At 46.6% G+C, this 17354-nt stretch overlaps 1 protein-coding gene across 1 annotated transcript in view; it reads right to left on the reverse strand.

Moving 5' to 3' along the window:
• TMEM135 (transmembrane protein 135) overlaps nucleotides 1–17354 on the reverse strand; it is a 65759-nt gene that overhangs the window by 5706 nt on the left and 42699 nt on the right. The window contains exons 9-14 of the mRNA XM_061571239.1: nucleotides 15325–15394; nucleotides 14774–14941; nucleotides 13507–13570; nucleotides 9538–9614; nucleotides 8409–8507; nucleotides 6769–6836 (exon numbers count right to left, since the gene is read on the reverse strand). Of these exons, the coding sequence (XP_061427223.1) occupies nucleotides 6769–6836; nucleotides 8409–8507; nucleotides 9538–9614; nucleotides 13507–13570; nucleotides 14774–14941; nucleotides 15325–15394 (546 nt within the window). The remainder of the gene's footprint in view (nucleotides 1–6768; nucleotides 6837–8408; nucleotides 8508–9537; nucleotides 9615–13506; nucleotides 13571–14773; nucleotides 14942–15324; nucleotides 15395–17354) is intronic.

The following is a 17354-nucleotide window of genomic DNA, read 5'->3' on the forward strand; positions in this document are numbered from 1 at the left end:
TCATGATCATCATAACCAATCATCAATCACCGCACCACGGTTGGTTACGTACGGCGCGAAAGAAGTTCAACGTACATACATTAACAACCATCATGTAGTTGTGGTGCAAGACAGACGGTGATGCACAGCGTTGAAGACTGTCCGTGACACAAGCTAAGGGCGATGCTGTGTTCTGACTTGTATGTATGACGAACTTCTTTCGCACCCTACATAGCCAACCGTGGCTAATCGGAGGTGCGGGGGGAGGCATAACAAACTAAACACAAAAAGCAGTTCTAAAGAAATGAGTTTTCAATCTATATTTAAAAGTACATAGCTCCCAGTGGCATCCTAATGTTAGAAAGAAGAGCGTTCCAGACGGCTGCAAAAGTGCATCTGAAAGCGCGAAATGCAGTGACTGCCTGGGCACAAATGCTAAATAAATATAATCATCAATCATAAACATCGTCCTTATTATCATCTTTGTCATCGTTTATAATCAGCTTTAATTATCATTCATCATGGTCATTATCATCACCAATTATCATTAACCATCATCAAACATCAATCATCATTGTCCACACAGTCATCAATGTACATGTCCAGCAGCATTCTCAATCCAGTGCTGGATGAAGGCCTTGCCACGCTGTGCGGGTGCGAGTTTTTTCTTTGACTATATTTAAACGCGCTGGGATAGTGTGCTCGCCACGTGGGTTAGCGGCCTGCTTGAGAAATGAACCTCAGGTGGACCTCGTTCCAGATTGCCCAAAAGTCACACCCCCACACCCTGCCACACGAAAGCGACTCGTCGAAGAAATCAAGCGTGTTTAAGCCCTCGTTTCCTAAGTGCCGTGGGTTTTCAGTGTTGTGCAGTTTAGTTGAACTGCGGAGATTTTGAAGAACTTTGCCATTACTCTTCACGCAAGGCTCGATACAATAACCACTGAACTATTGAGGGACACTTTTACAAACAGCGTCTCGTTAAACGTTTTGCTATTCTCCAGATTATGTGTGTGTGGGTGAGCAGACGTGGGGAGCGGTAGTGTAGCGGTTTAAGTGCCGCGCTACGAACCCGGCGACCCGAGTTTAATTCCCGCTCACGGCCAACACCAGTGACGATTATCTGAATCGGTTCTGGGCCTCCCCTAGGTCGACTCAGCCTCAAATAATGATTTACATTTATTTGTAAGGCGCCTTCCACGAATGTCTCAAGGCATCTCAAGCCTCAAATGAGTACCTAATGCGTTGTTTAAAAATCGCCACAAAGACAGGCTGGGTGTGGTCCTGGTTACTCAACCCCTCGTGTGCCGTGCCGGCCTTCATAGGTGCTCGCTAACAACACTTGCCCCAACAGTCTGTTCAAGGCTATAAGGGGGATCGTCGTCTTTGACCAGACCTGTATACATTCATCGACACCGCGCACAGGTTTCGGAGGAATCTTATAAACCCAGAGATTACGGCAGTTAAACAGGGAACAAAAGCAACGCGAAAAGGGGAGGGGAGACACGAACGACTGCCGATTGGGCCGAGCTTTACAAATCCGAGCTTCGTCTGCGAAATCGTTCACAGGTCACGACGGCAGGGCGCGACGGTCGACTCGTTTGTCCTGCAGTGCCGAGAACGCCGCGCGGCTGCTCGTTACTTCAGAGCCGAGGGTTAGCGTGGGGGAATCCGCAGAAAGGAGTCGCAGCGGGCGGCGCGACACGGCATGCTTAGTGCATCGCTCCGATTAACACGCGTGCCGACGTGACGGCCTGGGACGGAAAAGTGGAAAACGCTTTTGCTGTGAACTCCCCCCCCACCACCACCACCGGAGGGCAGCCACATGGAAGAGTTTGGTGAATCCCTGGGTTTGGAGAGGTCGACACGTTCTGAGATGATATATATATCAGAGAATCGCACTTATTGCGTTACTTTTCCCATGGCTTTTCCACCCGTGAGAATTTGTTATTAGCGGGGGTGGTGTGGTCGCTACGAGTGGACCGAGTGGCTGCTTGAGTTGACGAGCCGGGCGGTGGTGGCTATGATGTGGCTATGATGTGGCTATGATGTGGCCCGTAATCCAGAACTCTGGAGGCGAGGGTTGGTGATCCGCACAAATGTTGTCATGCTCCCTTCCCATGGGCGTTGACGTATCATACCCTGGCTTGCCAGAAGGCAGTGCAGAAAACATGTGGACTATCCGTTCCGTCTGTATGGGATAGAGTGTTTCCGCCTTGCGTGCGTGGATTTTCTCCGGGTGCCCTGGATTCTTCACACATGTAATCACTCATTAATTTGCTGATAACACCTTGATGTTGTTGGCGCTGGCTCATTGCGTGGCTGCCTTCCCCGCTTATCTGTGGTTCCTCCTCGCGCCTCTGAGCCGTTCTCTCTCTACGAGAGTGAGCGAACACTGAGCAGCACATTACAAGTTGAAATTATCTATGAAAAGGGAAATTTGTGAATGTGTCTCTGTTCAAAATGTTTAGTGTGTCTGTTCAAAATGTTTAGCGTACTTCCCGACATGCAACAAACTTGCAATTTGCCATGTGGGTACTTTCCAGACTGTACACTATGCAAAAATTATAAAAATAAACTTTTGTATTTTTTTTGGAGGGGGTGGGGGGGTGGCGCAATTATGCATATATTTAGCAGGGCAAGTGAGCTGTGATGTCACATCTGTCATGTGACCCGTGTGCGGAACGGTCGTTTACTGATGTACGCACCCTGAAAGTTGTGTGTGTCTGCAGCAAGCGCGTGTATGTGTACCTATGGACGCGCGTGCGTGTGTGTGTGGGGGGAGCGGTAGTGTAGTGAATCCAAGTCCCGGGTGAAGCCAGGTAGTAAAGCTAGTTATGAATAAGAGAATGCCTAAATGAAATCCACAGACTAAGGATTGATTAACGTTCCACAGGTCATCATCGACTTGACTAACAATCCGCCTAACATAAAAAAATGGTAAATTAACACGGTTGCTATGTAGTGAGCAGCAGAGGGCAGTGTAGCAATTAATCCATTGTTGTACTGTACTTCAATGCTCTCGCGTCTATGCTCCCCTCGTTCGCCATTGAACGCTGAACCAGTGCGGTGGGTGAGGTGTGGTCAACTAGTCCCCACAATCCGCAAGGCACGGGGAGGCCTTCATCCAGCAGTGGATTAACAAAAACAGCTGGACGCGTGTACATGTGTAAGTGTACCCGCACACGCACTCCCATATGCCTGTTAAAACACCCCCACCCCGCCCAACCCCCAATAAATCCAGGCTGCATGGAATGACGAGACGACTACAGCAGCTGTGGTTGTAATGGAACACTTCACAATGCACTGAGCCCCCCTGGATTCACTGGAGGTTTGTTGGCAAACATATGGACAAGTTGACTGAGTGAGCATATATACGTTACAATGTTCATACATACCGTGCAGGTGATTTAGAATTTTTTTATATAATAATGTAGGAAAGCTGCCACTTTCGTGAGACGTGAAAATCCAGACGTCGGCGGTTCGATTTGATCTCCCGGCGTGGCAGTTAAAACAATGGGGCAAGTTTTCATTAAACTCCCTCCACCTCTGTCCACCCACAGCAGTATAAATGCGTACAGCAGAGTTAAGTCGATCGGCAATGTCGCGCGCGGTGGGGGTAGCGTGTGGGTACTCCCATCCCTTCCGAGGCACTACTGGCCAGCGTGGAAGAGTAGGCCAAAAACTCTTCGAGGGGCTCTCTGGAACACCCAACGCGGAGATGACGCGTTGAAGTCAGCGAGTGTGCAGGTTGTCAGGCGGATCATTAAATCGCAGAATTGTGAGTGATGGCGACTGCTTTGGGAGGGGCCTTCATCTAGCAGCGGATTGAGACCTTGGTTGATGATGATCAAGCTTATTCAAATACCACAGAAAAGTCTAACGTGGTCCCTGTTCTGAATGAGTTCTTTGCGCATGAAAGACAGCACCTTACAAGTTTTTAGTTCCCACTGTGTTGAAGCGGGCGAATGCATTTGCCAACGATGGGCTCCCCCCCAAGGCCCACAGGTAAACCCTGGGGGTGTTTAATATTTGGTGTGGTTCATTGAATTCACGTAAAGTCACGTAGAAGGGAAATAATAAAATAATAAAAATAAAACATGATAAAATACAATTCTCACGACGTTTCGGCCACAACGCAAGCAGCCGCCCTCAGGTGAAGAACAGGGCTGTCGGAAAGATAGTGTCTGAAACACTGTCTGAAACACTGTCTTTCTGACAGCCCTGCTCTTCACCTGAGGACGGCTGCTTGCGTTGTGGCCGAAACGTTGTGAGAATTGTATTTGATTATGTTTTATTTTTATTATTTTCCTTCTACGTGACTTTACCGAAAGAACCAAGAAGATGAATCCCTGCAGTCACGAAAGCTTTAAATCGAAAAATGTAATTCACGTATTCCAGGCAATGGAGAGCGCAGGGTGCCCTAGACTACCCGGACCCATGCAAGAAGCACATGCGGGCCACATCCAACGACGCCCCGAACAAAAATTGAGCAGAAACTGGCATTGAGTTCCGCGGCAGATTTGTCACGGAAATATTTTAACCTGTCAAGCACGTCAACATGTGAGCAGCTGGATCGCACTCCCCATGACAGATGCTGAAGATCGTAAAATCTGGAGAGCGTGTGTTTTGGCCACCAACCGTCAGCTATGAGGATGAAACGTGACAAAAAGGTTGACATCAAACCGGGTGCCTAATACGACCGCACAGGTTTTTGCGGTTACGCTTTAAAGTTCTCCGATGCGTTTATAGCCGTCTCGTTTCGTGTCGTACAGCGATAGTGTGCCTGATGATTGTAAAACAGCCTATGGGCAATCCTTGACAACGAGGCGGGGTGGAAAACAATCAAGATGAGTATAAAGCAATATCCAGTCGCAAAAAAAAAACTAAACTAACTTGCGTCTTATAGTAGTAGGTTTTTACCCTTTAAACTGGTACAAAACTGACACCTTTATACAAGGCATCATGCTTGCAATAACCACAACACAAGTAGTCAAAATGCAAACAAAAAGAAACAACTCTGATGATGATAATGATATGCACTATCCTTGAAGTTGATTGGTCCACACCCGAGACAGCTTTCTTTAGAGCCTAGTCTCTATTGGTGTTGGACCAGATGATAAAGGTGTCAGTTTTGTACCAGTTTAAAGGGTAAAAACCTACTACTATATTTTGCCACTGGTAAAGGAGGTCTCATAGTGTAAATAACTTGCGTCTTGTTCAGAAGCAGGATTCTTCCTCAGCACGAAAGCCATCGGGACTCAAAGCCCAGGCCACAGTATCATCACGTCACCCACGACAAGTTTGTAATAGTGATTTGAAGCTTTCGTGACTGCAGGAATCCATACTCTTTGGTTCTTTCGGTAAAGTCACGTAGGTAGAAAATAAAAGAAATCACGACGTTTCGGGCGCAACACAAGCATCTGTCATCACCCGATGACTTTACCGAAAGAACCAAAGAGTATAGTTTGTAATAGCGACAGCTTTTTTTTTTTAATGAGAAGAAAATATGTCTCGGCTGTCTCGACCCACCGTAAGCGTTTGACACGACAGATCATCTTTTACTCGTCTCAAGATTTGAAGACTGCACCCCGTCAAGTGAAAAAGGTCACCGGCTGGTTTTCAAGTTAACTCGAGGGAAAGCGATGAAAATATGGCAGCAACGTATCAAATGTCTCCCGCGATCTACAGGGGAATTCCTCGCGGTGCAGCGCTCGGTGTGTTCCTGGCTAACCATTGACGGTATTAGTTCAGAGTTGACCCACTCCACACTTCGTTGTTATTCTGAAGAATATTATTTGACAAGCGTCATCGGGAAGCTCACCGAGATCCGGAGGAACGCTGCAGAGTGGAACAATGGGGATGTCCAAAATAAACGCCTCATCGTTCCTCAGTGCAGAGCACTGCATTGGATCTCATCCCGACTTCCTGGAGTTTCCCGATGATGCTTGATGCAGTTTCAAGCGAAACATCGCGTATCTGATTGCTGCCGAGTTTGTTGTACATTCGGTTGTCTATGTACGGTGCGAAAGAAGTTCAACAAACAGTAAAACCTTGGATTGCGAGTAACTTGGTCTGCGAGTGTTTTGCAAGACGAGCAAAATTTTTAAACAAATATTAATTTGATAAACGAGCGAGGTCTTGCAATACGAGTAGTACGTGTATACGCTTTGTCTGCCGAGCGTCACGTGATCACAACTGATACACGAGTGCTTTGGATTACAAACACGTTTCCGGAACGAATGATGCTCGCAATCCAAGGTTTTACTGTACATACATTTGGTTGTGATAACTTTTCTTCAAATCATCGGTGAGTGGTGATCTTAAATAACAACTGATGCTCTAATACGTGTGTAGGTGTGACAAATTAATTTATTTGGCTCTTTCAGATGGTGGAGGGTTCTTACAGAAATTTGTCCACATGTATTATGAACAATTATTATGATCTTGACTTAAAGCTTTCGTGACTGCAGGAATTCATACTCTTTGGGTCTTTTGGTAAAGTCACGTTATTATATTATTATGATTATTATGATATTTTGCTGATCATAAGTTCTTGACAGACATGATCCTCGTCAATTTGCCTTTGCGATCGACGTACAATCTGCACGAGTGGTACGAGCGTAGTTTGCATTGAAATTGCTCGTTACAAAAATATTTACATTGAGCGTGAGAACGAATTTCGATCGCTGAATGGATAAGCTGATGCTTCCCAACATTTTCACCGGGGACAGACGAATTCACCCGTCGTTTTCTCTCCTTCTCGACGGCTTCTCGCTCACGACGTACCTTCCCTTGGTGAGACGCAGCAGAAACCTCCAGTAGGACGGCCTCAGGTTGTGCACCTCCATGACGGCCTTCAAAAAACCCACACAGAGAGAGCGAGAGGCAACAACGAATGGCCCATGCGCGCCTGCGTCGTGGCAAGCGCTCCCACCGGGCACCTGCAGAGCCCAGAGTCGTGTCACGTCCTGATGTGGTTGAGATGTGTAAGTAGGTACGTCAAAATTATTTTGCACCGTACGTAGCCAACCGTGCTAATCGGAGGTGCCAGCACTGTGCACTTTGGTCACTTTGGTCTTCTTGGGCGCCGTGGTGGCGGGATGTTTAACTCCCTCGCATGTTTAACACGTAGGCTTTCGCGACCAATATCATCCATAATACAGGTTTTGTTGGGTTAGATCGCGTTGGCGTGGAATGCAGGAGGACTCTTCTTGGTTCTTTCGGTAAAGTCACGTAGAAGGAAAATAATAAAAATGTAACATTATAAAATAATTCTCACGACGTTTCGGCCACAACGCAAGCAGCCGTCCTCAGGTGAAGAACAGGTCTGAATTTCAGAAGACAGAGTCTGAATTTTAGACTGTCTTCTCGACAGACCTGTTCTTCACCTGAGGACGGCTGCTTGCATTGTGTCCGAAACGTCGTGAGAATTATTCAATGTTTTATTTTTATTATTTCCATTCTACGTGACTTTACCGAAAGAACCAAGAAGATGAATCCCTGCAGTCACTAAAGCTTTAAATCGATATTTAATGCAGGAGGACGTTGGTTCGATCCAGACCCTGACGACACCTGTATATTTGGGGTTTGCATGTTCTCCCCGTGGTCTCGCAGATATTTCTCCAGGTCCTCTGGTTTTTCCCTCTACATTTAGAATCAACATCACACGTTTAGAGTATCTGTCTGTTGTAAAATTTCCACATGATGATAAGCCACTTCGTTGAGATATCAGTTGTGGCCATGTCGCTTCTGAAAAATAGCTCAGTGGGCCTTACCTAGTAAAATAAAGATAGTTGATGAAATTTTGAATAGTTTTTTTGTTGACCAGGTCATTTAAATACATGTTCAGCATTTTTATCAATCCACTGCTGGATGAGGGACTCCCCCGTGCCACGTGCGTTGCGATGGGTAATAATTCAGCCTGGTCACATACCGATGACCGCACACACACAAAATACCACCACAATAAATTTGGTTTCGAGACTTAATTTGGCTACATTCCTTCGCTTGAACGAAAATATCTGTTTGACTGCCACACGAAAAACATTCCTATCACATGGGAGGGCAAGCGGGAATGTGCTGCCCATCTGTTGTGTGGATTAGGTCACTTTATTTTGGAATTTTTCATTTATTTTTCTCTGCCGTGTTATGTCTGTCACGGAAAGGGTGTGTTTTTTTTTCTTGATAAAACCCGACTTAAGAGCTTATTTTCTCACAGGTTACTTAAAAATAAACTTAACTCAACTTGAAGGGACCCCAGAGGTAGCTCTGTAATATTCGCTTCTGTGGGCCTTTCTCGAACGTGCAGGGTTTGCGCTGCTCCGTGACAAATCAGAATCGATACCTGACACCGATAGCACAATCGGAATACAATTTCAGTGTGGGGGGGGAGGGTAGGGAGGTAATTGACTTGTTGTGTAAAGTACCGCTTGGAAACAGATGGCGGTGGAGATGGCGTAGATGATGGTGTCAGCGTGCGGGAAGTACGGGAAGCTGCCCGCCTCGATCCCCTTGAAGTACAGCGTCTAGACGGTAGGCGCAGGTGACGTTATGTGAGAAATCACTCATTGTGTCAATACACTCTAAAGTGCCCCGTAGTTTTTTTTTTACGTGGATTGCTCTTACAACGGTGGCTAGCAATATGGTTTGTTTAACAGGGCTGATGAGACCCACAAGGTAGAAGCCGGCTCAGAGTTTGCTTGTTTAAAAAAGAAAACGCTGCTGGAAAACATTTTTTCCAAAAGGCCAAAAGGCCGATGGACTGAAAAAAAAACCCCAGACATTTTCTGTCTTTTTAAATCCTTTATATTAAGTTCGCTTGCTTGCTTGCGCGCTTACGACCGTGCAAATCTTTCGGTCGTTTTTTAACCCACTTCCCGTGATCCAATCCAGCTGACATTTTCGTTTCCAAAATTTTACACTTTTTAGGAAAAAATAAATTATATTTAATTACCAATTGCTTAATGGTGGCAGGCAATCATCTGACCCATAGGTGGCAGCCATCTCAAGCCAGAGGACGAGAGGACTCTAGCCGCCACGCATATAAAGGATTTATAGTGAAAAACTTTGTTTTTATGGGTTAATTTTTCATTGTTATATTTGGGGAAATGCCTGCATTAACATGTGGAGCAAGTCAACATGAGGACAAAGTGAATATGTTCACACGGCTGAGAAATCGGGGGAAAGCATCAGAATACATCGCAAGCATGATGCGCTTGCCTTCACAGAATTCTGGTAAAGCCCACCAGCATGAAATAAAAAAGGCAACAAGAATTAGTCAAATGAACTCCCAATTTGCCCCCTGTTGCTCAATCAAGCAACGTCGTGGTGCTCATCTCCGCTGGATAGCTCCGAGCCTGTGATGGGAATTGAATGTTCCCATGATGGCCAGTTTATCCGCACAATTTATTTCCCACGGCACCATGAGATGCTTAGACATTTCGCATGGTGAAACGGCCCCGTGTTCTACTCGATCTATTGACCGCGCGAGGGATGCTAGGCTGGAAGCATTTCGTCAACAAAGCGTTGTTTTCGTGCCTGAGCTGAGCAACCTACCTCCACAAGTTTGGAGGACAGGTACATGGAAATGGAGGTGCTCTTGTAGAACATCATCGACAGGCCGGCAACAAAGCCTACACAACAGAACAAGGGTATCCTTCATTGATGACGTGAAACACATGGGATACAAACAGTGCTCTCACACTGGCCCACTGCGTTGTCTGTGAGGCTTACATGTGTAGAGAAGTTCCTGACGTACGTACTCGTAGACGGAGGTAAGTTAAGGGCTTCCGCCAGGGTTTATTAAAGCTGTTACAATTTTACACAGCAGGGTACACAACTCCCAGGGGCTAGGGGTCCTACTCTGAGTCCGGGTCCCTGCCGGCTAGCTCCGGTCTCTCTCGTGTCGGATCGTGGAGTCTGCCGACTCCACCGACCGGAGAGAGAAGCACCTCTACGGCTACCACCGGCTTCTCCCCAGACTCACCACTAGATCCCTCTCTCTACCCCTGGTTCCCTCTTCACCCTTCTTACTCTACCCGTTCCCACAGTGACCCCGCTTATGTCACGGGGTATCCCTTAAATACCCTAGAAGACGTGACGTCATCGCACTGAACGGCACACCTGACGTGGCCTGGTGGCCGCGGGTAAGAATTGCAGCGATGAGGGCAGGCAGGGTCAAGTGGGGTAACTGGGTGAGGAGTCAATGCGGGGAGGCGGGCGGGGTAGGGAGGAACCCGTGAGGTGCTAGCGAGGCGAGGAAAAAACTCCGACAGAAGAGGGTTCGGGAAAAGGGGCGTGGCCCAGCCGAAGTGAGATCTAAGGGAGCGGGTAGCGGGGCTCGGGGCTGCCGTGGGGATTCGGGGTCCGGGCCGTCGTCGCACTCATCACTGTGGATCGCCCTCATCGTCTTGGAAGGCTGGTGAAGGGAGTTATACATCTTCGCCGTGGCTACCACATCGACGGCTCCTATATACCATTAGAACCTCATTTGCCAGTAAAAATATGATAATTGCTTTTTTTACCCTTCTATATGGCAACAAAACTGACACCTTTTTTACAACAAGGAGTCATGTTTACATAGACCACAATACCTGCAGCCATAATGCAAACAAAAAACATAACTGATAATGTGCACTGTCCTTGAAGTTGATTGGTCCACACCCGAGACAGCTTTCCTTAGAGCCTAGTCTCACATGGGTTGGACCAGATGACGTCAAAAGGCGCACAACTCAAAGACAAGGCACCATCAGAGTATGAGAGCTCGGGGTAAGCATTTACACCATTGGAACCTCATTTGCCAGTAAAAATATATCAGTCAGCTGTATAGCAAGCGTCGTGTAGCAGCTACATAGAGTGACCCAGTTGTATATAGTCAACCTGCGTCCAACTGATAACATGTCAAGGCGGGTGGACTATTTATATAATAAATATATATATATAACTTCAGCAAGACTGCGTCTCCGAGTGCTACACTACACATGTTGTCAAAAGTCAACGTGCGCCTGTACTCAAACGAACACTGGGTGGTGCTCATCTTCAGAGGTTATCTCGTGTCAGCGATGGAAATTCCACATTCCTATGGTAGGGCCTTATACTCCCCTTTACAAAACCACCTCCCACTGATGACATTTTATGAAATGGTGATGTCCCACTAGGTGGTAGGATGATGGCATGAGTTGATACCGGCAAAACATTTCAGCCCATATTTCATTACAGAGGGTTCTGCTGGCCTAAACAATAGTTTATGACCATATCGATTAAACTTTTATGTTTGTTATTTCTTCTCTGAACTAGCCGATATGAAAAAAAGAATGTAAATAATAATTTTAATCATGTATTTACACGATGGTAATCAACATATTTTTACACTTGGTTACATGATGATGATGCACGATGCATCATGCCTGGGCCTTTCGCAAACCCGTGTCAATGACTCGACAATTCATTGGCTTTTACCCAAAATTACAGCAACTTCCTTCTGCCCACGAGATCTTATCTTATTTTATATTCATATAGAGCAGCTTTGATGAAAACGATGAACATACTTAAACAAACCGGTATAAACAAATAAATTACAGGTAGTCCCCGACTTACGATGGAGACGCGTTACGACGACCCCATCGTAAGTCGAAAATACCGTAAGTCGAAAATGGCCTAGCCTACCTAGGAGTCTTAAAGAATGGTGATAATTTAGCAAACCAGAGCAATTTACAGTACCGTACTGTATAAACTATATGCGTACAGTACATCCCGGCAGCGTCCCAACGTACAGTATCGTATTCTTAAGTTTTTTCGGTAAAGTCACGTAGGTAAAAAATTAAAATTAATAAAAGTAAAATAAAAATAAAAATCACGACGTTTCGGAGGCAACACAAGCTGTATCAAGTAATTTACTTGATATAGCTATCGGGCTGTGACAGTTCCACCTGAAGACAAGCTTGTGTTGCCTCCGAAACGTCGTGATTTTGATTTTGATTTTACTTTTATTAATTTAAATTTAAATTTTTACCTACGTGACTTTACCGAAAAAACCTAAGAATATGAATCCTTGCAGTCACGAAAGCTTCAAATCTAGAAGTACAGTATCGTACCTCGTACGCTGCTGCGTTTACCTGCCGCGCGAAATGTAAAATATTTTACAATTTTGTCGTATCGCTATCGCCATCGTGAGATCGAAATATCGTAAGTCGGACCATCGTAAGTCGGGGACTACCTGTATCTAGATGGCAGGGGCGTGCAATGGATGAGGAATGGGTGACCACAATAGTGGGTGAGCAGGGGTAAGGAAAGCGTAGGGAAGGAAATAAATTGAGGTGGCGGGATGTCAACTACCTCGCCTGGCATACAGGAATTAGTGGGTTCGATCCCAACCCTGGTACCTGTATATTTGGAGTGTGCATGTTCTCCCCGTGGTCATGTGGATTTTTCTCCGGGTCCTCCACTTTTTCCCTCCACATTCCGAATGAACATGCGTTAAAGACTATTTGGCTGCTCCTATAAATTTCCGTACCATAAGTCACTTCATTGAGCTGTCATTTGTGATGGCCAGGTCACTTCTGAAACAGAGCTACATAGCTCAGTGGGGCCTTACCTGGTCAAATAAAAAATAGTTACGTTTAGTTAGTTCAAGAGAATGGGCAACGGAGAAGAGGTGAGGTTTAAATGAAGGATGGAAAGAGGTGAAGGAGGGAGTTGTTCAAGTTTCCCTTGCCTTGTTTGACCCGCAGGGACCAGAAAAACGTGAACACAATCTTCATTAACAATGGCCTACGAACTTTTGTTTTATAATTTTTAATCAACATTTAGCTCTACAGGTCGCCAAACTACATTTTATATACTTTGTACGTAGAACTTCTTTCGCACCTTACGTAGCCAACCGTGATAATCGGAGTTGCGAATTTTACGGCAGAGTTACTGAGGAATCTTTAGAGGTTTTTTTTTTGCGTTCAGCGCGTTACGATGAGCAAGACGCCCGTGTACGGGCGGTGTCAGCCGAGCGTGGGAACGAATACGAACCGAATCGCGACGCAGGTAACGTAACCGACGGCATTCACAACACACTGCTTCCTGACCCGCCCCGACTGGACATCTGTGAAAAAGAGCTTCATAAATTTCGATTTAAAGCTTTCGTGACTGCAGGGAATCATCTTCTTGGTTCTTTCGGTAAAGTCACGTAGAAGGAAAATAATAAAATAATAAAAATAAAACAAAATAAAATAATTATGACGACGTTTCGGCCACAACGCAAGCAGCCGTCCTCAGGTGAAGAACAGGTCTGTCGGAAAGACAGCGTCTGAATGCTTTCCGACAGACCTGTTCTTCACCTGAGGACAGCTGCTTGCGTTGTGGCCGAAACATCGTGAGAATTATTTTATTATGTTTTATTTTTATTATTTTATTATTTCCCTTCTACGTGACTTTACCGTAAGAACCAAGAAGAAGAGCTTCATAGCCCATCGGATTTCTCGAGGATCAATAAAAATTCCGATTCTAAATAAAGTGACACACGCGGGCGCCTCTCACCGGCGAGAAGTGCGTGCAGCTCGTCGTCCAAATTCCTCATCCATCTCAGGAGGCAGCTGGTCCCCTGCATTACAAAAAACAAGCACACGGGCACACAACGCCACGCACCGGCAAGCTCTCAGTCGCTGGCGCCACGGTACGCGCGTTGCGTGCCCCGTTAAGACGCCCGTCGAGGCCACCTGCAGTGGTCGTACTTCACCCGCTGGAGGTCACGGTACACGCCGCAACTGATGCACTGCAGAGGACTGCAGAGGCCTGCAGCGCATTGCAGCGGTGTGGGTGCTGCAAGCATGTGCTGTATCACTGTGCATCGCATCTCTTCTATCTATATATAATTCACGAGTTCAAACATAACCACAACTCTTTGAAGCTCTTAGTAGTTGGACCTCCCTTGCAATAATTTCTCCAAGTAGAATCCAGTACGCTTTCATTTCAGCACTGTTGCAGACGCCATTCCGAGTGAGAGGGTAAACTTCACTTAACTTATTTTCTGTGCACATGTGTGGGCAGTGCCTGTCTCTCACATCATTTCCCATTGCATCTATTCTCCATTTCTTCTGTCCTTATTCTGAAAATAGCACTGTCTTATGTATTTTAACTTCTTTCGCACCGCACGTAGCCAACCGTGCTTATTGGAGTTGCGGGAGGCACGGTCCTCCGAATACATATCCTGTCCCTTGTATGTCCCTCTTCTGAATACGTCTTCCATCTTTCTCATTATTTATCTGATAAAAGTCTGCGGCCTGTGGCTCTTGGAGCACCAGTCAATTTTGCCCCAACAAACCCAAAGAGTTTGGACGCTCCCCAATGATCGCGTGAATTGTATTTTCCGGCTCCTCTGGTTTTTCCCTCTACATTCAGGAACATGCGTCATTTAGATTATTTTGCTGCTGTGAATTTCCAGATGATGAGCCACGCCGTTGAGCTATCATTTGTGGCAAGGTTACTTCTGGAAAAGATGCTAATGGCTCAGTGGGCCTTACCTATTATGATAAAAACTAGTTTAGTTTTATTCGTATATTTTTTGAAAGCGATTTGTTTACATTGCCTATAATTTCCACTCCTATCGTGTGTTTGTATTATTTGTTGATGTAACGTTCTGACCCGACCCCTGACTGGACACCTGTGAACAAGATCTTCATAGCTCATCGGATTCCTCCAGTATCAATATTCTGATTGTGATTCTATTTAAAGCGGTGACGTCACTGCATCACCACGCGCACAGTTGTCAGGGTCGCAGGGCCGCACTCGGGCCTGCGCGGAGCACCTTGTAGAGGCTGACAAAGGACCCGAGGAAGGCCCCGAGGCGGAGGTTTTCACGGTGCACGAGCGTGGGGAGGACGCGCGAGGGCCGTGTGAACAGGTGGCGAATGGCGGCCGGCACGCGCAGGCAGCACTGGATCAAGTAGCCGACGCTGAACATCCGCACGAACGCCTGACGCGCATGCCAACGGTGAAATCACACACACAATCACACACACGAGCAGCGCAATCAAATAAAACGCAGCGCCATCACTCTCACCGACACAAAACCAGCAGAATCTTACTTGCACGAATAGCACAATCACACACACGGACAGCTCAATCGCACAAACGCAGAGTGCATAGTAGGTAGGCCTGCATGAATGTCTCAATTCGGTGCAGGTTGCTCCGGTAAAAAGAGGTCCACGTTTTCCTAGCGTGGAGCAAAGAGGTCAATGACCGTGGCCGAGAATACAGGTGTGGGTGGATGCTGTCCCAGGGTCACGTCGGGTAACGCAAGAGATTATATATGTGCCTAACAGAATAGCCTCGACCATCAAAGGATCCAGAGCTCACCTTGAAGCTGTAATAGATGCAGTTTTCATTGTGATGCTTGCAGCATCGATGCCTTGGGCCACTCTTGACGCTGCACGCAGTTGGCCGGAAACAACGACAAAAGACATTAATCACTGTTGGCCATCGCTTATCTCCATATCATATATATATAAAAGGCAAAGTTGTGATTATGTGTGTCTGTTCAAAAAAGTTTAGCGTACTTCCCGACATGCAACAAACGGGAAATTTGCCATGTGGGTACTTTCCAGAATGTACACCATGCAAAAATGATAAAAATACACTTTGGGTTTTTTTTTGGGGGGGAAGCTCAATAATGCATTGATTTTTTGCACAGCAAGTGAGCTGTGACATCAAATCTGTCACGTGACCCGCACATGTGGAAGCGTAACACATTGTGGTGTAGTGGTTAGCGCGCTGCGCTACAAACCCGGCGACCTGAGTTCGATTCCCGCTCACGGCCACCACCGGTGACAATTATTTTAACCTGCTCCTGGGCCTCCCCTAGGTCGACTCAGCCTCAAACGAGTAACTGCTGTGGTGTGTGAACATTGCCACTGGGGAGACAAAGGCGGCCGGGCGTGGTGAATTGCAAGTCCCCGGGCGAAGCCAGGGTAGTCAAGCTAGTTTCACTATAAGAGAGACTTGCTTATTCACACAAGCTTGGGAGGAAATGCAAGTTTTGCCTTCGAGCGTTATTTACGGACAGCAAGTTACGGACATACGTATGTTTGTTGAACGTCTTTCGCACCATACGTAGCCAACCGTGCTGATCGGAGGTGCGGGACAACCGAGAAGTTAAGACGCGTTTGTCGAAAGTGGCCGAAAGTGAGACACACGGGTGGTGGGGTACGGCGGTGGGTGTGAGGATATCGCAGAAGCGGCGACGAGCGAGGAAGTGGTGAGGATGGCAGCGCTGTCAGCAGGAGCGGAGCGGAGAGAGTAAAGGGGATGACTGCGTGTGAGCGGGGAGTGGGAAGTGAGCGCGAAGGATGCGGTGACTGTGCATGAGTGGGCAGCGTGCAGTAAATGCGCAAGTTCAATCATGCAGTTTTCTCAGAATAGTGTCGCTAACATCATCACTGCTCTCGACTCTATCGCTTCACTCATCGTGACCTGCAGCAGTAGGGAAATAATTGACATCCGTCTTTGGATGCTTTGCTTGTTGCAGCTGTAAAAAACACGTTCCTTCAGAGTGGGCAGGTAGGAACTTGATTGGACAGCGCATTCGTGCACGACAGACTAAATATGCCCGACAGACAGACAAATAATCCCTGGTGGGCAGTGTGGAATCTGTTGTTCCTACCTGTAAAAGGTCCCCTGATTGGACAGATCAGGTCACAAGTGTGGTCGTTGCTGTGGCAACAACAACAAATTGAAAATCGAAATGGTGGAAATGTTTTCACGTTTGAAGCAATTGACGTGTTCAATTATGAGAATCCATATTACACACTCTCCCCTTTGCTATTTCCGATACACTTTCTTACTTGAATTTATTTTGCTTCTGAGTTCCTCCTCGGTAACACTTTCCCACTATGGCTGAGAGTGTGTATGCATTACCTCTGTCCATAATCGGATGGACACTATAACGCTAGTATCAATGATGCAATATAGACAATGCTTTGGTATAAACGTGCGTCGCTACTGGGGACTTGGCGCACTGAAGACCATCACAATTTACAAGCTTTGCCGAAACTTTAGAGACATAAAACCAGAGGCAAGAAAAAAGACAACATGCATACGCGCAAACGCGTTTTATCCTGACAGCTCCCCGCCCGCTTCGCTGGTGCCAACACTTCCAGGATCAAATCCACGTTGCAATTGTTAGAGAGAATCCTTGCGCATGGTATGGTTTTTCTTAACACGTCTTTGTTGCAGTACAGGTCGAGGAGTGGGACTTTCCTTGCTTAGGGTCCCCCTTGCCCGGTTCAGGTGAGCTCCTTGGCCTTGGGCTGTCCAGGCCAATGGGAGGAGAGTCTTGGGAGGTCTGACCTTAGAGCTCCTTGAGACTTCATTAACAATTAAAGAAATGG

Source organism: Lethenteron reissneri, chromosome 6 (assembly GCF_015708825.2).
Source record: "Lethenteron reissneri isolate LAM-NWPU_2019-01 chromosome 6, ASM1570882v1, whole genome shotgun sequence".
NCBI lineage: Eukaryota > Metazoa > Chordata > Hyperoartia > Petromyzontiformes > Petromyzontidae > Lethenteron > Lethenteron reissneri.